This window comes from Fusarium vanettenii (genome assembly GCF_000151355.1).
Source record: "Fusarium vanettenii 77-13-4 chromosome 2 genomic scaffold NECHAsca_18_chr2_1_0, whole genome shotgun sequence".
Classification (NCBI taxonomy): domain Eukaryota; kingdom Fungi; phylum Ascomycota; class Sordariomycetes; order Hypocreales; family Nectriaceae; genus Fusarium; species Fusarium vanettenii.
Genome location: NW_003315867.1, coordinates 2,683,108 through 2,704,917, shown reverse-complemented (window position 1 = coordinate 2,704,917; position 21,810 = coordinate 2,683,108). Strand labels below are relative to the sequence as shown.

Below are 21,810 nucleotides of genomic sequence, written 5' to 3'. Positions count from 1 at the left end.
TTCGTCCGTGACGTCACCACTCAACCCGCCTCCGTTCACGACCTTAACCCCCCACTGTAACTGAACATCGATGATGAAATACCGACGATTGTGTCTCGATGGCTTGCTCGATACGTAATCAGGCAGCTCAGGCTGGAGTATAAAGTGTTGTATTGGAGCCTTGAGCTCTACATCCAAGCTCTGATCTCATACCCAAACAACTACTTGAACACTCGAGCACATTACCAATAATCAACATGTCTTTCTCCAACACTTCTACAGGCGATGCTCCCGCAGACCCCTACAAGAAGGCCAACCTCGAGGACCTTCCTCTCCAGACCAAGATTGAGGGCCTGGCCGACCTCATTAATAAGTGCAAGTTTGGCATGATGACCACCCGTGGCTCTGCCTCGGGCAACCTTGTCTCTCGATGCATGGCGCTGGCCGCTACCGTTTGTCAATCCTTCTATGCATACTCATGTCCACACTGACCTCTTTATAGGAGACTGGAGGCATTGACCTACTCTTCTACACCAACACTGAATCTGGCAAGACCGACGACCTCGCCGCCGACCCTCACGTCAACGTCTCCTTTGTCAACCCTTCTGGAGAGTGGGCTTCCATCGCTGGAACCGCCACCGTTGATACCGATCGCAGCTTGGTCTCCAAGCACTATACTCCCACCTTGAAGGCCTGGCTCGGTGATCTTGGTGACGGCGTGCATGATGGCTCCGAGAACGACCCTCGCATTGGTGTCATTCGCGTCAAGACCGTCTCGTCGACATACTCGCTAGTGGCCAAGAACATCCTCAGCCGCGTTGCCGACGTCGCCACGAGCACCATCACCGGCAAGCCTGCCTCGCCCAACAGCCTGAGGGAGATCACGGAGGGAGATGTGCGATCGTGGCGCGCTTCGCGAGAGTAATAGGTTGGAATGGAAATCTCGCTTGTACGATATGACTTTTTTATCAACGGCGGCACGAATTCATGACAGTTAGCACCCGTTTAATCCTACTGCTTGCCATACTCTGCTCTCCACAGACTGCTCCACTTCTCCTTGTCGACAGCAAACTGTCGAACATAGTCGTGCTCGAGCTCGTGGGTCCTTCGGCCGAGGAGCACGAGACTGTGAAGAGGGGGGCCAAGGTCCTCATCAGTAGAGCAAAGCTCCTCCAGCGTTCCAGCAACAAACTTCTCTGTTACGCCTCCCACGCGAGCGGCACCGATGGCCAAGCTGTCTTTGGTGTAGACGCCCTCCTTGCGCTCATCCTCAATCTCTAGCATCTGCTGAGCGCACTGGCCCACAGTCATGTATCGTGGGGGCTCGTAGATCAGACGACCTCGAGCCATATTCTCCAGGCTCTGCTCCTTGACCTTAATGTCCACCAAGACCAAAGTGTGAAGACCAATCTCTCGGTTCTCCTTTATCCGATCGTAGAACGACGCAGGCTTCCACGTGTCTGTAAAGAACACCATGGAGACGGTCTGGCCAAAGTTGTAGAGTTGGAGGCCGCAGGCGCCGATACCGGACATGATGGAGGCATTGGGGACGGTTCGGACGGGGATCTCGAGTTCTCGGGCACGCAAGACAAGGTCGGTATGTGTTGTTGCGCTGGGGAATGTCAGCTAGTTATTGGGTCAGGCTTCTTCAGCATACCCAAATGGATCTCCCACAACGAGGAACGCTACGTCCTCGTTTTGCGCATTTCGTAGAATTTCATCGCTGTTAGACTCGACCATCTCACGGTCTGCAATCGTAATCGATCGTCCATAGTAAGATTCCTACTAAAGTCAGCGTTAGCTACTCGTGTAAAGGTCAACTGTTGATCGCGTACCAAGACCGACTGGTCTACAAGTAGGATACTAGTATACGCTTCAAGGTAGACTCTTGAGGCCTTCTTGACAACCTCAAGACCCTTGACAGTAATATCTGTCTCATCAGAGAGACCAAGGCCCACAAGGTACAACATGGCGATTCTTTTCACGTATCCTCGTCAGGTCAAAAAATGAAAAATCATCCGGCCGTCTCCAGTTGAAAGATGCCCCGCGGCGGGGTACTTTTAGCGCCTCGCGCCTGTGACGCCATGACAAGTACCTACCCCTGCCACGGCTCAACTTATCGCATCCATGATTCCAATCTGAACTTTTTCGCGTCTCGCCAATTCTCAACCGTGCATCTTCAACAGCATCGCCCACCATGTCCGACTCCAAGAAGGGAGGCGCATACGGCGACGCGCCATCGGGCGACACCGACTTTCGAAAGACTTGGGATCTTGACGAATACGCCGCGAAAGCCAAAGAACGCGAGGCTAAGGAGAAGGAGGAGGGCAAGGCCCGTTACGAAGCCAAGCTCGCCGGCAAGAAATATTACAAACCCCTGACGGGCGACGAGACATACACATCAGCGAGAAGAAATGTTATCGACCTCACTCAACAAGTTGGAAAGACACAGCTCGTTCCGGCGGGAGCAGGCGTCGGGAAGCGCGGTCGTGGAGCTGGTTTCTACTGTGAGGCTTGCGACCTCACGTTCAAGGACAACAAGCAATTCGTAGAGCATCTCAACACACCACAGCACTTGCTCAACACAGGCCAGACGACAGAGGTGAAGCGCGCAACGGCTGAGGAGGTACACCAGCGCATCGAATACTTCATTCGACGGCGAGAAGACCTGGAAAAGGAGAAGCAGACGAGTCTACATGAGCGACTGCAGCTACGGGAAGAGGAGGCTGAAAAGGAGGCCGAGGAGCGACGCAAGAAGAGAAAGGAAGAGAATGAGAGGAAAAAGGCAAAACGGGAAGAGGAGTCCAAGGTCAAGATGGAATATGGAGACGACATTCGAATCGAGGGCGAGCATGATGAGGACGACATGATGGCACAGATGGGATTTACCGGGTTTGGAACGTCAAAGAAGTGATGGATATTTGGATAACATGATGATACCCCGTGTTCTACATGGCTCTGTATATTGAATTTTTGTACCATACAAGAAGCATTGGATTGGCATGATGGCTGATTACCGCAAAGGTCGGTGAGTGGTGATGGTCGATGTGGACGATGCAGGGGGATGCAGTGTGCCACCCCCTTTGCACGCACAGTAGATGAACGGTTTTTGGATAACACTGCGGCCCAATGATGTTGGTTGGAGAAGTCATAACAAGATGTCAGATTGATACTCTGCCCTGCATGCCTTGTACCTGGCAAGCTCGGCATTCATGTTGGAAACACTATCCCTGAGACAGCCTGAGGTCAGCTCTGTTGAATGAGCTGATTGAATTCCATTTCATCAATCTAAGCAACGCACGTTATGCGTAGATCACAAACAGTCTCGTGAATTGCTTCTACAAGTTCCAGAACAAACAATAGCTTTCCATCCTCAATGGCACGTTTGCCTTCATAGCGGGGCGGTCCACGAGGGCGAACCCCCGCCTTGATGCACGACGGAAGGCGTCCCATCCCCCACCCGGGACACCTCGAGCTGCCACCATCAGAAGATCCCAGCATCCCATTCCCACCGCTGCGGTTTCCTTGTGGACCTTGCATATAATAGCTGACTGCAGGCACCCAGTGAGCCTTTCCCTTTTACATCTTCTTTTTCTCTTCACGCGCAGCATCAAGTTCGACAGCATTCTTCCTTTACCGTCTACTAACCACCGCGCGATTCCATCACCATGGCGAGCTCTGCCCCCGCCGCCGCCCTCTTGAAGCGTCAGCTCAAGGAGATGCAGACTGGCAAGGACATCCCTGGCATCTCGTGCGGCCTTGTCAACGACAACAACATCTTTGAGTGGGAAGTCATGCTCATGATCAACGATGATTGCAAGTACTATGGCGGTACGGATCCCTTTTCCCGTCTGTTGTGACCCAAACATGATGCTGATCTTGACTACCAGGAGGCAACTTTCGTGCCCGTCTCGTGTTCCCTGAGAACTACCCACACATGCCGCCATCGCTCACCTTCCAAGACCCGATCCCCTTCCACCCCAACATCTACGACAACGGCAAGCTCTGCATCTCCATCCTACACCCACCTGAGGAGGATGAGTACGGCTACGAGGATGCTTCAGAACGCTGGACCCCCGTTCAGACCCCCGAGACCATCCTGCTCAGCACCATCAGCCTGTTCCACAGCCCCAACGACGAGAGCCCGGCCAACGTCGAGGCCGCTCGGATGCTCCGTGAGGAGCGGGAGGGCAAGCACAAGGACTTTCGGAAACGATGCAGAAGATGTGTGCGGGAGAGTCTGGGAGAGGACTAGCTGAGAACCAAAAAAAATGTCGGGAATAAGGCGGTCGATTTCTGGATTGGCGTTTGGTTGTTGGAAATGGAGGGATGTGAAGTTGGCGCCGACGAGTTATGAGCATTCGCTTGGCGTCGTGGGATTTTTCTTGGTGATTAGCTTTAGCATGACCATGAAGCGACATTGTTCATTTGCATTTGTTGGAAGTGTATCAGGGACAGGGAAACCCAGGTGACTATGTGGCCTTCTCCTCGTCCACCAGCCCAATAATTTTTCCAACCACTCGATCCCACTCCTCGTCCCATCGTAGTTTGCCCTCACTGACTGCACCCTTCTTTAATCGAGCTAGCTCTTCTTGTCCGGAGAACCCAAGTAGCCTTCGGAGGATTTCTGCCAACTCGGACGAGGTCTCAAAACCGCAGCCATTCTGTCCCTCCTTGACGAGCTCACTGAAACTCTCAAAGGCACAGTATGCCGCAACAGGGAGACCAGCACCAAACATGTCCACAACCTTCATGGGGAGATCCACACCGGAGCTAGATTTGTGTAGTGAGATGCCGAGATCAGCACAGGCCAACAACGAGGCGTAATCCCGAGTAGACAGCCAGGCAGTCACAACTCGGATGCCAGGCAACTTGCCCTCCTCCTGGAGTGTCTTGATCCGCTCGAGGTACTGTTCCTTTTGTGGGCCCTTTCCGGTAATGATGGCTAGGATAGGAGAAGACTCGGCAAAGTCGTTGGCGTAGGATACGAGGGCATCGAGAAGTAGGCCAAAATCTTCGTCTGGCGTCCACGAGGTGCTGCTGACAATGAGACGAACCGCGCCGGCCATGATATCCTTGGCCAGGGCCTTGGTCTCCGCAAGCCTAGACAGAAATGCCTGTCGCTCTGCTGCTGACATGATAGGCTGGAACACCTCGGCTGGTCGGTCGTGTAGAGTGTAGACGGGGTGCTTCACACTGAATGGCTTCACCTTGAGTTGACGAGCCATGGCATCAGTGACGGCAAGATTGGCATCACCTAGATAACGTCCAAAACCGGTCTCATACCATCGATATAAGGGCACAAGGGGCTTATACCAACGATTCTGGGCAAGAATGGTGTATCCGTAATTGTGCCAGTCCACGACAAGCTTGCTACCTCGGATGAGAGAGACCATGAGTGCCACATGAAAGGTAGGAATAGATGGAGGGTTCTATCTATGTTACTAGAGCTCACGATATGTAGCTGGTTGTCAACTTACCTGGATGATGATCCATTTGGCTGGAGGCGCATCATACATGAGAGTACGGAACATGCCCCAGAACTGCCATATGACCTTCATAGGAAGGTTAAGAAAGAATGGCAAAGTTCCCCATCGAAGAACCTCAGGCTGCGGCGGAAGGGGATACATGGTGACTCGAGGGTTACCAATGAGATCAGGGTGTCTCGCCGTCTCTGCTCAATATTAGCCTTGAACACGACCACATATTGATAGGTATCACCTTTGTAGCCGACAATATCGACATTTCGTCCATGTTTGGCAACACTCAATGCGTGATACTGCATGCGAGGACTGCGACCAACGTCGCCGACGACGAGGATCTGGATGTGCTCATCTTCAGGATTCTCAGCTGGACGATATCGGGTTGGGATGAGATTGGCGAGCCCGCTCAAAAGCCATACTAGGAGGATACAGCTGAGGCTGCCAGCGATGACGGAAACAACGAAAGCGGCTGACATGTTGCGGAGAAGGAGTTGTCCTGTCAATCAGGGCATGGCGCCGAGGCTATCGAATGTGTGAGATGTGATGTTGGTGTTGGTTGCTTGGTGGTCAAGGCAATGTGTCCCCTGCAGCGGGGGTTCCACACGCGCCGTGGCCGCGCACTTGGACCGCCAGTGACACTCGGAGGAAACGAAACAATCTCGATCTTAGAGGAGTGAACCCCGGAAGATGATCAAACGCAACACAAGATAAGGTATACGCGAGTTGAATTAGATGGAGATTTTAGTCTAGGCAGGCACAGAGCGTACCTGAACCGGCCGTGTTCTCGAGGCGTAGGAGATGCTTGGCTGTTGGTTGGTAGCCTTTCTTGACCATTCCACGCCAGAACCCAAGTCGAGAATTGCCTTTGACCGACCTCAACACACCATCCTATCAACTGTCGAAAACTGAATAGAATTTCGCTACATACACCCGCCAAGCATTTTATACCAGGAACGTCATGGATTACGTCGTCATACGAACCAGAGAGATTATCTCAACCTGAACCGCAGCACGCAGCTCGCTCAGGGGTCGAGATGCACGGGGAGTCTGAGGCGCAAGTGCAACGCTGCTGCGGGGTGTGACGGCGGGCCAACTGCACCTGGACAACCCTCAAACCGCGCTAAAGCATCAAGGGCACTAACGTTTAGCGGACCTCCTAGGCCGCATGCAGGGGGCAGACCTCCATTTGCACCGCTGCAGCCAGTAACCGGCCAGCGTTCGACAGCGAACCCTGGCGGCCATGGCGGTCCGTTATCAAAGAAACAGGAAGGAGCAAGCTGCTCAATGAGGAGGGATCCGAGCACGGCAGGTACGAACGAACGAACCAGCCAGCCATCCAGCCAGCTACCAGATGACTGATTCTCGACGACAAGAAGCCAGATCAAGACCGCTCTCCAGGTTGTCCATGTCTTGACCCTCCCACATTCATGATTTAGGCCTCTCAACATCCGATCTGGGCAATTTCAAAGGCTCCTCTTGGCCCTTGTTAAACTTCTGTGCCATCCATCCTCGTCGATCGTTTCTCGTTCGGGTTGGCTCTCGCAGCTCCACGTGCTGCATCATCTCCTATCTGCAGCCCGCCACAACCACGGCTCTTTCACGCCTCCCGCGCCCGCCTTCGTAGGAAAGGTGACGTCCCACAACATCCTCTCTTCTTCACCAACGCATACGGCATAGCAGATCGCCTTCTTACGGGTTCCTCTGGCGACTCATTCCGGCTGATGACGTTGCGATTGGCTCTCGGGGAGGTTCCAACACTCCTTCTCTGTTCGCGATACCTGCGCCGATAATCCGACCGACACTTTGATCTCGAGGCCTCGACTCGAAGCCCAGACTTGACTTTTGCATCTCTCTCGTTGCTGCTGTCAAGATGACGTCCTCCTACGCTCTGCCGACCTCTTCCCTACCACACGCGCACCAGGGCCACATGCACGCGCGATCCCACTCCCAGTCGTCGCTCAACGCGCTCAGGACAACTATTTCCAACGGCAGTCTCCCATCGGTCCCCGACGACGAGGCATATGCTCACAACCACGACCAAAGCTTTGATAATGGTGGTGGAAACTTCAATGGTCACTCCCACAGTCATAGTGGCCACAGGCATGGACACAGCCGCTCGCGCATGTCCAACACGAGCGCCATGCTCTCTCGGGAGAAGCTACCTCCGCCAGCACTGAACACAATGGAGGGTTGGACACAAGAGAGGACACCAGGAGGAAAGAGTGTCATAACCCCAGGTCCTGAGACAGCCAACATGCCCTACACGCCTCCGGACCATCCTCACGACCATCACGACCACGACCACGATCATACTCATTCGCACGACCATTCTCATTCGCACGACCACACCCATTCGCACGACCACCATCATGGACACGATCTTAACCACGCTCACTCTCACGACCCTGAAAAAGCTGCCAAGAGATCATTGTTCACCAGGATGATACTTCCGTACACAGCAAAATTTCCCATTCTCAACGCAATCCTAATTGAGAAAGATTCAAGGCGTATCTTTTATTTCATGGCGTACGCCTTTCCCATTTCCCCATGTCGGAATGCCCGCTAATACCGAATCAGGCTCAACTTTTCCTTCATGGCTGTTCAGGCGTTTTACGGATACGTCACCGACTCTCTGGGCCTTCTCAGCGACAGCATCCACATGTTCTTCGATTGTGTGGCGCTGCTGGTGGGATTGTTGGCTGCCGTGCTGAGCAAATGGCCCCGAAGCCAGCGATTCCCGTACGGATTCGGTAAGATTGAGACTTTGAGTGGGTTTGCCAACGGCATTCTCCTGATGTAGGAACTTTCGACAGCGTGAATGCAGGTACGGTGCTAACTCGAGATTCAGGTTGCTCAGCTTGGAGATTGCCTTTGAGGCGTTCGAACGACTGCTGGAGGGAACTCAGACGAAGCGACTGGGCGAACTTTTTGTTGTCAGCACACTCGGCCTCGTAGTGAACCTGGTGGGAATGATGGCATTTGGCCATCATCACCATGGAGGACATGATCATGGGCACGACCACGGACATTCGCACGATCATGACCATGGCCATTCTCATGGTGGACACGACTGCCACGGCCATAGCCATGGACATGACAATGAGAACATGCATGGCATTTACTTGCATATCCTTGCCGATACCTTGGGTAGCGTTTCGGTTATTGTATCGACGGTGTTGACGAGCTTCTGGGGCTGGGCTGGATGGGATCCGCTGGCGTCGTGCCTGATCGCTGTGCTCATCTTCCTCTCGTCAAAGCCTCTGGTTTACTCGTCAGCAAAGCGACTACTGCTCAGCATCTCGGAGGATACAGAATACAATCTGCGAAACAGCTTGGGCGGTATCCTCCAGCAGCGAGGTGTGGTGGGCTACTCTTCACCCAAGTTTTGGCGAGACGACCACAGTGCTAGTGCGTCAGGAGGAAAGCTACTCGGAATCGTTCACGTGGTGGCAGCTCGAGGAGCGCCTATGGAAGATGTTCGGGACCGTGTGCGCGACTATCTGTTGAAGGAGGGAATCGATGTAGTTGTACAGGTTGAGCGAGAGGGAGACAACTCTTGCTGGTGCAGCAGGCGAGGAGTGCCCGCGCCGGTAGCGACACCCACGGCCTTGACAGCAACAAAAGGGCTTTGAGAGTTGGAGTTGTTGGTCAAATCTGATGAGAAGAGTTGAACGGAGATTATAGAGGAGACGATAGAGGCGGGGTCACGGCGTAGAAGAGGAGAGGCATGATTCCAAGGGGTGTATAACTAGTCGAACGAGGGGATGGCCGTTATTGGGATACACGGTAGATGACATTTAGGGAAGTAGATGTCAGATTTGGATTGAGGGTCTAGGGGACTACACGGCGTAGCTGGTATATCTTGGGCATATCTGGCCAACAAGGTCATGGGATGGATGCATGGAGGATCACATGTACATGATTACCCTGATTTTGTATTACTCAGACGCGTTGGAGGTAGATTGGGAGGATAGTGGATGTCTACGGTAGAAATAGAGAGGATGACAAGGTTCTTGAGTGATTACTCTGTTCTCATCTTGGGTTGGGGTCCATGTTAAAGTGTGAACGAGTCGTGATGGTTTTGCATGTGATGATGAGGTGAGAGGATGTTGTGTGGGGCATTTCTCCAAGAGAATCTCCAACATGTGGTCAGAGGCATGGATGCTAGTGACTGAAAGTTTCGGAGACAAGAGCCACAAAAGTCATCCATGACGGTAGGTGTTGGATCATGACCAGCAGGATCTGGCTTGGATCTGGCGGTGCGCATGCAGGTACCTTGGCGGTTGACTCGTGGCTGGTTGACGGACTCTTCCACGAAGCATGAAGCTATGTACTTGCATGTGAAGGAGCACAGCAGCAGCACCAGATCAGGAAGGATACGTAAGGCGGGAGTTCTACTCTTGTGTGTAATTCATCACAATAGCCTCACTTCTGTCGGCCATGATGAATTCCCCAGCTCCGGCATCCACAAGAGACCAATTCCGTCTGCCCGGCCGCCTCAGCCGTTCTCCAGAAAAATCCCATGAGCTCCGTAGCCAAACCAAGCCGCAGTAGGCAGTCTCCAGAAGGGGGAGAGCAGCCACACAGGGCGTCGGCATTTGGCGCTTACTGGGGCTTCTGTCCCCGTTCATCGGAGCGTTCTCGGTGTCTGAAGAGGAGGGGACCCTTCTTTGCTGGAGAAAGTTGAATGTGGGGGATAATGAAAGTCGACCGAGGAGACATGGGGACGCACCCCGCGAGCCGAAGCCGAGGCAAATGGGGATGGAGCATGGCGGGCCGGGGACCGGGGGTACGTACCTTTTGATATCATTGCCCCGGGACACCGAGGACTTTTCCCAGGTAGGGAAGAGGGTACATAGTAGAGATTGAAGAGTTGAGGGTACTTTTTACAGTGAAAGATGGCAAAATAGATTCTAATTGTACGAGTGTAATCGATATAATTTACATCTAACTACTGCTCCAAGAATCTCCAACGCAGATCTCATCACCAAAAACAATAAAACAACTTCAGCCCAGTCGAATTGAACCCATATGCACGGACCCGGGCGCAAGGAAGGTACGGCCTTTGACTGGACGAAACCCAATCTCCTTTCCCGGTGACGTACCTGAGGCTGGAGGGGGGGGGGCCTACTGACTTTGGCTTGCATAGCCGTTCTCTTTATATCAAGCACCCCCAAGAGGGACAATGACCTTCTCACCTACGTCCCCTGTAACCTCTTTTCTTCTTTTCTTCAACGGCTGGGTAGACTGGAGAACGGAATCTCGGGATTTGCGTCATAATAGATATATATATATATATCCATATCTGACCTCCCCTCGGCCGAAGCTATCCCCCACATTCTCCCTTCTCCACGACTCATTCATATAACCTAACCTCTCCTCCTCCTTTTCCTCCTCCCTTCACCTTCATCCTCCACACAGCATGTCCTCCGCCGACACCTCCGACTCGGCCCTCGAGGCCCGAGTCGCCGAGCAGCTCAAGAACGTCGCCCCGTCACCAAAGGAGGAACAGCCCACCACCAGCGCACCACCCTCTGCCCTCGCCCAGCAGCTCCGCGCCCTCGCGGCCGGCGGCTTCGGTGGTATCTGCGCCGTCGTCGTCGGCCACCCCTTTGACCTCGTCAAGGTCCGCCTCCAGACTGCCGAGCGAGGCGTCTACTCTTCGGCCGTCGATGTCGTCCGTAAGAGTATCGCCCGTGATGGACTCCGGAGAGGTCTCTACGCCGGCGTGAGCGCCCCGCTCGTCGGCGTCACACCCATGTGTATGTCCTCATTAATCTCTCAAGCCTCAGATTGACGATTGATTTCCGCATCTGGTGCCATTGCCCGTGCTCAGTGAGCTGACTTTGTTATCTCCCCGCAGTCGCCGTTTCTTTCTGGGGTTACGACCTCGGCAAGCAGATCGTCCGAGGCGTCAGCGAAGTCCCCGCCGAGGGGCTCACCATTGCGCAGATCTCGGCCGCCGGCTTCCTCTCTGCCATCCCCATGACGGCCATCACGGCGCCCTTTGAGCGCGTCAAGGTCATCCTCCAGGTCCAGGGCCAGAAGCAGCTCGCACCCGGCGAGAAACCAAAGTACAGCGGCGGTCTCGACGTCGTCAAGCAGCTGTACCGCGAGGGAGGCGTGCGCAGCGTCTTCCGCGGCAGCGCTGCCACCCTCGCCCGTGACGGTCCTGGTTCTGCCGCCTACTTTGCCGCGTACGAGTATATCAAGCGCAAGCTCACTCCCGTCGACCCCGACACCGGAAAGCCCAGCGGCCAGCTGAGTCTCACGGCCATCACATGCGCCGGTGCGGCTGCTGGTGTTGCCATGTGGATCCCAGTCTTCCCCGTCGACACAGTCAAGTCCCGCCTGCAGACGGCCGAGGGCAACGTCACGCTGGGCGGTGTCATCCATGAGCTGTACGGCAAGGGAGGTTACAAGGCCTTCTTCCCCGGTTTCGGTCCCGCCCTGACCCGTGCCGTGCCCGCCAACGCCGCCACCTTCCTCGGTGTTGAGCTGGCTCACCAGGCCATGAACAAGTTCTTCAACTAGATGGTGTAAGAGAGACGAGTGGAGCATAGCGGGAATGGAATGTTTAAAAAAGTTCTCAGGGTTGCTGGGTTTATCACTACGGATACATCATACATGACTGGTTGGTCGGTGGACAAGAGGTTACGATGGCTGGACGGGATGGCGTTCCTTGCTGGGGTTAGCATATATATGATTTTGACTGCGAGGGAGCATTTTCTACTTGAAACGTCTCAAACACATAGCATACCCTTCTTTTTATTCTGCGTTCATGTATATCCATCCCCATAGATGTCGTTGGGAGCAGCAAAAGTCAAACGCCATAGACAGACGACAACCTGCGAATTCAATATCTCAAATCAAATATATTTGGGCAGTCTTTTTGTTTGTTCACCATTCCCCTCGTAATCCTGTTTCCCAACTGCCGTCCTTGCCTACCTAGGTATTCATCCAGGTCCATAAGTGAAGCAAATCGTGTCATCTTTCGCCAAAAACCGACTCCCGAGTACAAATCAAATACAATACAGAAACCAACCAAAGACACAAAGAAACAACAAGACGCATCCGTACTGGTAATAAGCCCCCGCCTGTCCCTAGGTATCAATCCCACTGCCATGTTCCGGCATTGCTGTCCCTCTTCTTGAGTGGAAATCCCTGCCGTTTCGCCGATGCAATGAATATCATGATATACAGACCTGTCTGCCGTACAGTATTATAAATATAACGACCAACAGGAAGCAACGCGCGCTAAAAATATCACAAGGCGAGAGGAGATGAATGTATATCTGCTCTATTCCCCCAGGGGGAGGACGTCTGGATCATCCTGTATGAGCATAGATAGGGAGTGGGGTATCATGAGAGTTTGTAGCGCATATTCAAGCACGCTCCGTAGTCGTCCAGCGTCGTTTCGAAAGGCTCATATCACGGAATCGTTCAGCCTCGCCAGGAGGCCGGGGAAGGCCCCATAGTCCGCCAAGTCCGTCACCGAGCTGACCAATAGTCAGCTCCTCGGCAGGCTTGTCAAAGTCGTGGATAACATCCGTCTTGATTCGAATTGGGGCCGACAGTATAGGCCCTCGAGGCTTGCTCTTGGGGGTGGAGTCCCCGCTAGAAGGAAATGAAAAAGAACCCAGAGCAGGGAACGCTGGTGGTGGAAGAGGAGAAGAGAAGGAAAGTGTGGGTGTCAGCTCAAAGTTGAGAGTTGGTGGTGATGGTGATGGTGAACTGGACTCCTCCACGGCCAACTCCAAGTTCGAAGACTGGGCAGTATCCTGCTTGTTCTCGTGGGTTGCATCCTTGAAGCGACCAAAGTTGGGCAACACGGTGTCAAAGTCCTCCTTCTCAGACTCATCGTCCCCGCCATCATCCATTAGCCTGAGTGAAGATGGTCCTGGTGACCACAGGCCAAACGAGGGGCCCATGCCGGGCGAGTTGCTCCTCGGCCCGGCCCCACCCGCTGCTAGAGCCGGGGTCCGCGTTGAGGGCCGCTGGGAAGCCGAACTTCGGCGTATCGATGATCCCAGAGCTGCGCTGGCTGAGGTGCTGCGACTCCCATTTGGAATAATGGGGTCTGAGTAGACAAAGGAGCCAATGAGTGGTCCTGGTCCATCAGTGCTACTGATGCTCGGGGCACGCCCACGGTTGCTCGCAGAGATGGGAAATCCTTCGGCCGAGGTCGATCGAGAAGAGATCGGAGTTGATGTGGTTGATCGCAAGTGGTCGGTGCTTGCAGACATGCGAATATCGTAGACTTGATGAGGTGAGACGTGTGGCTCTCCGTCGGGGTTTTCGAGCTGTGACGTGGCCAGCAGAGCAGTGTAGTCTGCGTCTTGTTTCCGCGCCGCCATAGTGATGGAAGCGATTCCAACGTCCATTAGGACAGGCTGGTGAGTGATGGCGCCGATCAGGGCATTGCAGCCAGCGCCGTGCGACACGAGGATGACCACAGTCTCCACCTCTTCGTCCTCCGAGGTAGATGCGTCGCTGTCGACGCCGTTCTGCATTCCGCCAGGAGACCGTGTCACCATCTCATCGGGCGTCTCAGTTGTGGAATACCAGTCGACAAGCTTCTTGAGGCCTTGTCGGAATCTCTTGTGCATGGACGTCCACTCTTCTCCAAACTGACCACCATCGCCAAAATTCAAGTTGGGCCTCATCGAGTCCCATTGGTAATCAACCACCACGCATTCATCCCGGGCATGTGCGACAAAGCCCTCGGGGATTCTTCCAGAACTCGAGATGGCGTAGTTGGGCTTGGGAATAGTATAGCCCTTCTTGTCTTGCTGATTGGCGAGCTGTCCAGAGAGCGCGGCTGCCATGGCCGAACCTGTGGAGCCCATCTCGGGTGCAGACGATGATGTTGGCTGCATCGGGCGAATCGACGGGCTTGCGCTGGGTGAGCCGTTCCATAAAGAGGCAGTTGAGCTCTTGTGAGAAATTGTATGGGAAACCGTAGGAGGCGAAACCAGTGTGCTGTAGTCTTCGCGCCTCAGCAGTTCGGCCTTTGCGCTACCCATCATGAGCGCCGCGCCAGGCGGCGGAGTAATCATTTCAAAGTATTCGGGGGAAAGCCATTCTCCGAGAAAGGAGTCAAGGCGCAAGATGGTCGATCGAAAGTGCTTTGGGGGGCCGGCTGCTGAAACAAATATGTCGGAAGGGCGATGAGGCGAGTCTGGAGGGGTCTGGGCGAGACCAGAGCTGATTCCGATGGAGGTTTGGACGCATCGCAAGAAGGGCGAGCTGTGGACTACCACCTTGAACCGTCGTCGCTTGCCACATGCTTCATGTTCGATCTTGGCCTGTTCGAGAATGTTTGAAATCTGGTTGCCGACCTGTCTTGACTGGAGCCAGCCACCGTATGTAAGAGGAGGATCGTAAGGAGTGGGAGAAGAGAGGTGCCATTTTTTGTCGGCGGCATCGAGTCGGTTGCCGTGCCTAGAGTTGATGTTAGACCAGCCAGACTACAATGTGTGCGCTATGCTATGCGACGCGATTGCGACGATGCATCATGACGACAGGGGGGCCAGCAGTGGGTGATTGAACGTACCTGACGACAAAGATATAGGCCGGCGTGCGGCCCATGATGTAGGCGACAACAGCGACAAGCGCGTAGAGGCCTCAAGAGTGAATGAAGCAAAAGTGTCGAGCAGCAAGAAGACGCTTCTTGGAGGAGCAAAGGTTGGACAGGATATGGGAGGCCAGGGGGGACGATCAGTCAAATATCCCAAAGATGGTACGTAGCACAGAGGCTTGTACCTCGAGCTTGGAGCGCCCGGTGGAGGGAGGGAGTGGGAGTGCGCAGAGCAAGGTGGAGGAGGGTGGAGGACGCCCACAGTTGGACCAGACCAGGCCAGGCAGGGAAAGTCGGTCGAAGCAGGTAAACTTGGAAGGTTTCCACTGGCGGCCTTGGGACGGTTTGGCGCCTAGCACAGCCAGGCCTCACGTCTCACGCCTCACGGGGTGCGGTAGACACTGCACTGACTGGAGGTCGTCCAGAAGGCTTCCAGGCGGCGAGCGCGGTGCAGCTGGTGGCCAGGGAGGTCCCTAGAACCACTCTGGCGAGTCGCAGGCAGAGACAGGGTCTGGTCCCGTCTGGTCTTGGTCTTGGTCTTGGGGCGGGCGCACGCCGTGGCACCCCGGGCGAGATTTGATGGGAAAAGGAGTCGAGGTCGGATCGAGGCTTTGGTCTCTTTGGTGGAAAAGGAATCGATCAAGGCCGAAAGGAGGGGGAGAGAAGAAGATGAGGAGAAAGAGGAGAGAAACAGGTGACGATGATGAAAGATCTTAAGCTCCTGTTTACGCTCCAGGCTGCGGCTGTGGGAGGGGGGTAAGGTAAGTACAGTTAGAGGTAAGGTTGTGTACTGCGTATTCCAGCGGGGTAGTTGCCCGGAGTATAAAGGAGTTAACCCTCACGCATCGACGGACGCTCTTTTGCTAGTAAGCCTCAGGGAAAACAGGAAAATAAACAACCGAGGACGGCAGAAGGTTCAGGGACCAGGATCGGAACTCGCACAGGCAGAAAAGGACAGGGCAGGGTGTGAGTCGGACAAGGTATTGATCATCGAGGTCAGGTTAATAATATCCATGTACAACAGATGGCAAACGTGAAGTCAAGTCAGACTCAAGCCGTTTTACATCTTGAGCCGTTGGGAAAAATTATACAAAAAAGGCCCGAGAACCTTGATTAAGAGTCATGCCGGCCACAAAGAGAACAATGCTGTCCTTTCATGAATAGCATGCGCGAGAAAACGTTTCCTGTGGACCATCTTGGGCCGAGTGAGATGGAACCAAGACCAAGGAAACCAAGCCAAGTCAGACGTGTATGGTAAGGCGAAGCGAAACTGATGGAGACGATACCTTTGGGGGTCCAACTAGTACTTACCACTGCCCGAGATCTTGGGGGTCGTGATCCATAACATGGTCAATTAGCCCCGGGTTTCAGTCCCATTCTCGAGTATTCCTCCATGTGCAAGACTTCATGATGCCCGCATTCATCCATCCATCCAACGCCGATGATGCTCACTGCGTGCGCAAGCCTCGATGCACCGTTGCAGTAGCCTGATACTCTCCCACGTAGCACCTCGCAACCAACCTCCCTCGCCTTTCTCTCTCTTCAGCCAGCGAGTGTGCCCTCGTGGCCCTCTGCAGGATGCCATTGCTCGAACCGGCATCCAGCCCTCACAAACAAGAGATCCATGGGACGGGGATGGGGCTTAGCCTAGCGGCTGCAATGCGACACAGCAGTGGAGTTGTCGGTTTCCATGGATCCTCGGGTGGACCAGCGCCTAGCGGACGCCATCCAAACGCTTGAGTCGAGGAATTGGGATTTCATTCATGTGATTGTGCCCTTTTCCGCCTCGTTTGCGGCATCTCATTCGCCGCGGCCACCTTTGAACGCCGCTCTTTCGCCCACCTGACGTCTCCCGTCGGAGAATGGCTGAGAGCGTTTCCAAATGTGCAACGCTAAGATGAAAGCCCCCTTCAAGGCACATCTCCCGCCATCTCATGCTGCTGCTGATGTCCGGGGGCAGGGCTGTTATTGTCTTGCACATGCAGCGGGCTTTCTCACAGAAGGCGGCGCTATCCTTTAGCATCGTGGCTATAGAAAAGACCCCTTCCATGGTGCCGGATTCTGCTTGGTCGATGCAAGTCGACACGAACTCGAGGTCGAAGTACCATCGTCATGGTGGAGTCAGTTGCAGGGTCCTCTTTTTTTTTTAATTCCCTCTTCCCTGCAGAAACCGATCCCAGATGATCGTGCTGCATTTTTTTCTTTTCTTGTCCTCATGAGGCATGATTCCCATGACGACCTAGAGCGAGAGCGAGAGTGACCCACGGCCGGCATATCCGTGCCACTCACTTCAAAGCCATGACTGGCTAGGGATAATCTTGCCTTTTGCGCTGCATTGTTTTCCCTTGGCAATTATTAATCCCATACTGCCTCTGTCACAAGCTCAGAAGAAAACAGACCGAAATCGGCTCGTCTCCTGTCCGTCAGCGCAGCACCAGCACCGCCGCCTGCATCGGTCCATTTCACAACGGCGTTTTATTTTCGTATCTTGCTCTACCTTGCAGTGACACCAGAACTTCAGAACGGCATCGGGCCACGTGTGCCTGATACCATTTGGGCCTCCTCTGCACCAGGGAGGTCCATGAGCCATGTCAGAAAATCAGAGCATCTGTCATCAGTGAGCAACCCGGCTGCCCCAACATCGCCATCCATCCCGGCCAGGAGTCGAACGATTCCAGATATCCTCGCCAGACAACTACCACGCCAACAAATTCAATCCCCAACTACTGGCTGCACCCCCAGTTCTAAAAAAAAAGGGGAGATCTCGTCAACATCTACCCCTTGGCTCACCCCAAGATTTCTGTCTTGCGGCAGTGCTGGGCAGTGAGATGCTGGGACGCAAGTATTACCAGCCATCAGCTCACTCCAGCTCGAGGGAAACATCCCAATCGGGAAATTGTTAGTGCTTGAGTTTAATCCGTCCCGCGCCAGAGCCAGCGCCAGCGCCAGGGGCTGCTTCCATCGTCGGAACCTTGACTCCGAAACTCCGGGCCCAGCTCAGCTTAGCTCACGGAATCAACTCCAACAGGTGTTCCCTTCGATTTGGTGACGTCCATCCAAAAGGGGATTAACAAACAAACATCCCATGCTCAATCATCGTCGCTCCCCAGATTTGTAAGCCTGAGAGAGCATCTCTCAGCGACTTCATTCCAGCAGTTCATATCGTAGTGGATATGCTGTTGGTCGCATCTGGGCTGTGATATTCGCTCCTTATCTGCTTTGCTTTCTCTTCTCTTCGCATCACCACAGCTCGTCGTGTCGCCTCCATCATGAACCTGTCCTTCCTTCGATTCCACGTCCTCGTGGCAGCGGCATTGTTCGCAACCACCATCTTCGCCGAGCATACCAGCAACTGGGCCGTTCTCGTCTGCACATCACGATTCTGGTTCAACTACCGCCACCTTGCCAATGTCCTCTCCATGTACCGAACCGTAAAGCGCCTCGGCATCCCCGACTCCCAGATCATCCTGATGCTCCCCGACGACATGGCTTGCAACCCCCGCAACGCCTTCCCCGGAACCGTCTACAGCAACTCTGATCGCGCCGTCGATCTCTATGGCGACAACATTGAGGTCGACTATCGTGGCTACGAGGTTACAGTCGAGAACTTTATCCGTCTGCTGACGGATCGCGTTGGCGCCGAGATGCCACGAAGCAAGCGCCTTCTTACCGACGACCGGAGCAATATCCTGGTGTACATGACCGGTCATGGCGGAAACGAATTCCTCAAGTTTCAGGATGCCGAGGAGATTGGCGCATTTGATCTTGCCGACGCCTTTGAGCAGATGTGGGAGAAGAAGAGGTGAGTCGTAGTTGTCAGCCACTCCTCACTTCAGTGCTAATGCTTTCCAGATACCATGAAATTCTCTTCATGATCGACACCTGCCAGGCCAACACCATGTACAGCAGGTTTTACTCTCCCAACATCATTGCTACCGGCTCATCCGAGCTCGACCAATCCTCATACTCGCATCACGCCGACAACGATGTTGGCGTGGCCGTTATTGATAGATATACCTACTACAACCTAGAATTCCTTGAGAACAACGTCAAGGACTTGAACAGCCAAAAGACAGTTGGCGAATTGTTCGATAGTTACGACTATGACAAGATCCACTCGCACGCTGGTATGCGTTATGATCTCTTCCCCGGTGGCGCCGAGAACGCTCGCAGCCGTTTGATTACCGACTTCTTTGGCAACATTCAAAACGTCGAAGTCGACAGTGCCGGCAACCTGACCCTTGAGGAGGACTTGCTGGCCCTTAGCAAGAAGATTGCTTTGCTACGACAAAAGGAAGCGGAAGCGGCCAAGGAAGCTTCCCAGGGAGGGTCTGCCAGTGCATCCGCCAGCGCCCCGACTGAAGCTGCGAAGAAGATCCAAAAGGCCAGGGCTTTGACAGATGATAACTGGTGGACAAAGAAGGTGGTTGGCGCAACAGCTCTTGCGGGCTGCGCTCTTCTCTGGGGCCTAGGGTCCTTCCTTGAGGGTTGAGTGATTGAATTTCTTGGTGACTTTTACTTGCGAGACCATGGCATTTAAGATGACAGGCATTCTGGCAACAAGGCTTGAAAAAATTGGTGCAATGGGTGGATTACCGACACGCTCTGGACTTGGCTCAGCGAGACATGTCGAGAACAGCAGTCGGAAGAACACGAAAGGATTGCGCTTGTGGCGGGATTCTTGCTCCTGGAGCACGTATATCCCGATCGTGAGCCAAGAGACTATGGCAAAACTATTGGATACCCCATCGCTGGAGTCGAACCTGAGACGACTTGAGCGCAAACCCTATATTTACGCTTTTGAGGCCTGCGATTGTCTGTTTTATGAGATATACTACCTGACTCTTCATGTATGATTGAAATAAAGCTGATGAATAAATTAATTAATGTTCAAATAACCTTTGGTTGACAGTGCGGTGCCACTCTCCGAGCGCGTTTGTCGTGAAGGCGGCTCGATGCCTTAGTCATCCACTTTTTGGTGTTGAACATTTCATCCATCTCCAGCTCGAGCTTCTTCCAGGCTGAGGTCTCAACTTGTTGCGCCTCATCTTACAATCTACACTCTTCATTTTACTTGTATGCGATTCCAATATTAGACATGTTTGAATGCTTTTGTCGGTAGCCAGCCATCACTCGACGCGGGTGAACTCTGTTCATCAACATGGATAAATCCAAGGTGAGGAAAACAAGAACAGTCTCGAATTCTGGTCCAAATGTCATTTTGTTCTTCAAATCAAAAACAGGGTACAGTGATATCAGCTGCGCCTCACCCTTACTCCAGAAACTCATCTTTAGAAAGGAATAGCTTGTTAACGAACCCTGCAGACACGCCCCCTCAGGACCATCCATCTGAAATCACGTCCGCTTACATCACACGCCATCTCGTGGTCCTGCGACGGCGAATTAGCAGTCGCGACAGATGACACCATCTACATCTTCATCCCCGAGTACCCGAGAGGCGGCGGCCCCGACGACGCGGGCGAGGATGAGGAGCTCCAGAGCCAGTTTTCACTATCCTACCGCGCCTCAGGCTTGATCCGCCCAGACCCAACCATCAACGCGCAGCTGTGCTCCTTCTCTGGCATTAGAGTTGCAGGGCCGCCCGCGAATGACGAGAATTGGTTCCCGGGTGTGGGAAATGGTCTGGTGACGGGCTCGGGGGCTTCCATTTGCCAGATTGTGAGGTTGGAGTGGTCGCCGAATGGGCTAGGGTGCAACCTGCGACCAATCCTGACTGCATTGTCGACCAACGGTGGTGTGTATGCGTTGGGGGAGCACATTGACATGCAGTCCACCATGGTTGCTGGGATGCGAACCAGGAGCTTCAAGGCATGGAAGACGCTCTGGGGGCTGGGGGCTCAGCTGCCGCTGCCAGATGCGAGCGTGGAGGATGGTTTTCGTAACATGAATGAGCGGATCCAGTCATTCTCTTGGGCGAAGGAGCTTGCTCCTGGAAGGGCTCTTCTGGCATATTGCAACGATGCGGAAGAGGTGGCTATCATGAGCACTCAGCTGTTTCCACGACCACGGGAGGGAGAACCGTCAATTGATGAGACAATATGGGACATCCGTGAAGTTGGACGGTTCGATGGAAGAGGGAAACATACCAAAGAAGATGTGAGTTACTATGAGCGCGTCTTTGAGGGAAAGTCTAACATGAAAAGGCCATGGATATTACAGACCCGGACTATGTTCCTCATGGAAGCGCCTTCTCCCTGGACTGGAGCCCTTGGTTCTTCGTCGACGGCAAACGGGTAGCGATATTGGCGTATCTTGCAAAGAACTATGTCGGATTCCGAAGAGTCACGATTGTCGGTGATTGGGAAAGGGGTCAGACGCCACAGATCGAGGTTGAGCAGACGGATATGACGTCCATCTGCATGTTCCTCTCAACAGACGCCTACATTAAATGGGAAGATCAGGTAAGGGTACCTCCATAAAGAGGTACATCTTTCTCGCTGACCATGCAAGGTCGTAAACGCAATGGCCAGAGGCGTCATCGCTACACCATTTGATGTGAAACCGTTCCAGGTTGCAGTTGATGAGACCGTAAAGGAAGCCACCGAGCCACATTACACGTGGGAGTGCGCAACGACATATTCCAAGGAGGATGAACAGACTTCACTAAACCCTATCTCTGGTGAATACACTTTTGGGTTGGTTGACTAAGAATGTGACTAACAGTGTGTCTAGGACTCATGATTCATGACCGGGATGCTTCAAACGTGGGCTCTGTGCCCTATTATTCAATAATCAGGCTGTCAGCAA

General features: G+C 53.7%; 10 protein-coding genes across 10 annotated transcripts; 7 read left to right on the top strand and 3 right to left on the bottom strand.

The window, feature by feature from the left end:
• Positions 1 to 200: 200 nt before the first annotated feature.
• NECHADRAFT_73479 (uncharacterized protein) lies at positions 201 to 1,004 on the top strand. The gene is made up of 2 exons (XM_003046648.1): positions 201 to 431; positions 482 to 1,004. The coding sequence occupies exons 1-2, from the start codon at positions 237 to 239 to the stop codon at positions 902 to 904; spliced, it is 618 nt and encodes a 205-aa protein (XP_003046694.1). The 5' UTR covers positions 201 to 236; the 3' UTR covers positions 905 to 1,004.
• Positions 974 to 1,960, bottom strand: NECHADRAFT_58379 (uncharacterized protein). Its single transcript, XM_003046070.1, has 3 exons — positions 1,815 to 1,960; positions 1,637 to 1,761; positions 974 to 1,591 (listed from the first exon to the last, which is right to left on the bottom strand). Exons 1-3 carry the CDS (start codon positions 1,947 to 1,949, stop codon positions 991 to 993), a joined length of 861 nt encoding a protein of 286 aa, XP_003046116.1. The 5' UTR covers positions 1,950 to 1,960; the 3' UTR covers positions 974 to 990.
• Positions 1,961 to 2,176: 216 nt separating this feature from the next.
• On the top strand, positions 2,177 to 2,893 carry NECHADRAFT_33630 (uncharacterized protein; the record flags this gene model as incomplete). The annotated part of the gene is made up of 1 exon (XM_003046647.1): positions 2,177 to 2,893. The coding sequence occupies one exon, from the start codon at positions 2,177 to 2,179 to the stop codon at positions 2,891 to 2,893; it is 717 nt and encodes a 238-aa protein (XP_003046693.1).
• Positions 2,894 to 3,647: 754 nt separating this feature from the next.
• On the top strand, positions 3,648 to 4,234 carry NECHADRAFT_91182 (uncharacterized protein; the record flags this gene model as incomplete). Its single annotated transcript, XM_003046646.1, has 2 exons — positions 3,648 to 3,810; positions 3,870 to 4,234. The coding sequence occupies 2 exons, from the start codon at positions 3,648 to 3,650 to the stop codon at positions 4,232 to 4,234; spliced, it is 528 nt and encodes a 175-aa protein (XP_003046692.1).
• A 217-nt stretch (positions 4,235 to 4,451) lies between these two features.
• On the bottom strand, positions 4,452 to 5,938 carry NECHADRAFT_91181 (glycosyltransferase family 33; the record flags this gene model as incomplete). Its single annotated transcript, XM_003046069.1, has 3 exons — positions 4,452 to 5,411; positions 5,460 to 5,653; positions 5,701 to 5,938. The coding sequence occupies 3 exons, from the start codon at positions 5,936 to 5,938 to the stop codon at positions 4,452 to 4,454; spliced, it is 1,392 nt and encodes a 463-aa protein (XP_003046115.1).
• Positions 5,939 to 7,332: 1,394 nt separating this feature from the next.
• On the top strand, positions 7,333 to 9,067 carry NECHADRAFT_23366 (uncharacterized protein; the record flags this gene model as incomplete). Its single annotated transcript, XM_003046645.1, has 3 exons — positions 7,333 to 7,988; positions 8,040 to 8,258; positions 8,311 to 9,067. Coding segments are annotated over 3 exons (1,632 nt in total), but the record flags the coding sequence as incomplete, so codon positions are not given.
• Positions 9,068 to 10,698: 1,631 nt separating this feature from the next.
• On the top strand, positions 10,699 to 12,348 carry NECHADRAFT_66611 (uncharacterized protein). Its single transcript, XM_003046644.1, has 2 exons — positions 10,699 to 11,224; positions 11,326 to 12,348. The coding sequence occupies exons 1-2, from the start codon at positions 10,885 to 10,887 to the stop codon at positions 11,994 to 11,996; spliced, it is 1,011 nt and encodes a 336-aa protein (XP_003046690.1). The 5' UTR covers positions 10,699 to 10,884; the 3' UTR covers positions 11,997 to 12,348.
• Positions 12,349 to 12,847: 499 nt separating this feature from the next.
• On the bottom strand, positions 12,848 to 15,053 carry NECHADRAFT_91178 (uncharacterized protein; the record flags this gene model as incomplete). Its single annotated transcript, XM_003046068.1, has 3 exons — positions 12,848 to 13,159; positions 13,211 to 14,906; positions 15,019 to 15,053. 3 exons carry the CDS (start codon positions 15,051 to 15,053, stop codon positions 12,848 to 12,850), a joined length of 2,043 nt encoding a protein of 680 aa, XP_003046114.1.
• A 3,258-nt stretch (positions 15,054 to 18,311) lies between these two features.
• On the top strand, positions 18,312 to 19,534 carry NECHADRAFT_32358 (uncharacterized protein; the record flags this gene model as incomplete). The annotated part of the gene is made up of 2 exons (XM_003046643.1): positions 18,312 to 18,844; positions 18,895 to 19,534. The coding sequence occupies 2 exons, from the start codon at positions 18,312 to 18,314 to the stop codon at positions 19,532 to 19,534; spliced, it is 1,173 nt and encodes a 390-aa protein (XP_003046689.1).
• Positions 19,535 to 20,105: 571 nt separating this feature from the next.
• NECHADRAFT_99299 (uncharacterized protein) lies at positions 20,106 to 21,711 on the top strand (the record flags this gene model as incomplete). Its single annotated transcript, XM_003046642.1, has 4 exons — positions 20,106 to 20,218; positions 20,368 to 21,159; positions 21,207 to 21,464; positions 21,574 to 21,711. The coding sequence occupies exons 1-4, from the start codon at positions 20,204 to 20,206 to the stop codon at positions 21,709 to 21,711; spliced, it is 1,203 nt and encodes a 400-aa protein (XP_003046688.1). The 5' UTR covers positions 20,106 to 20,203.
• Between the last annotated feature and the right edge of the window lie 99 nt (positions 21,712 to 21,810).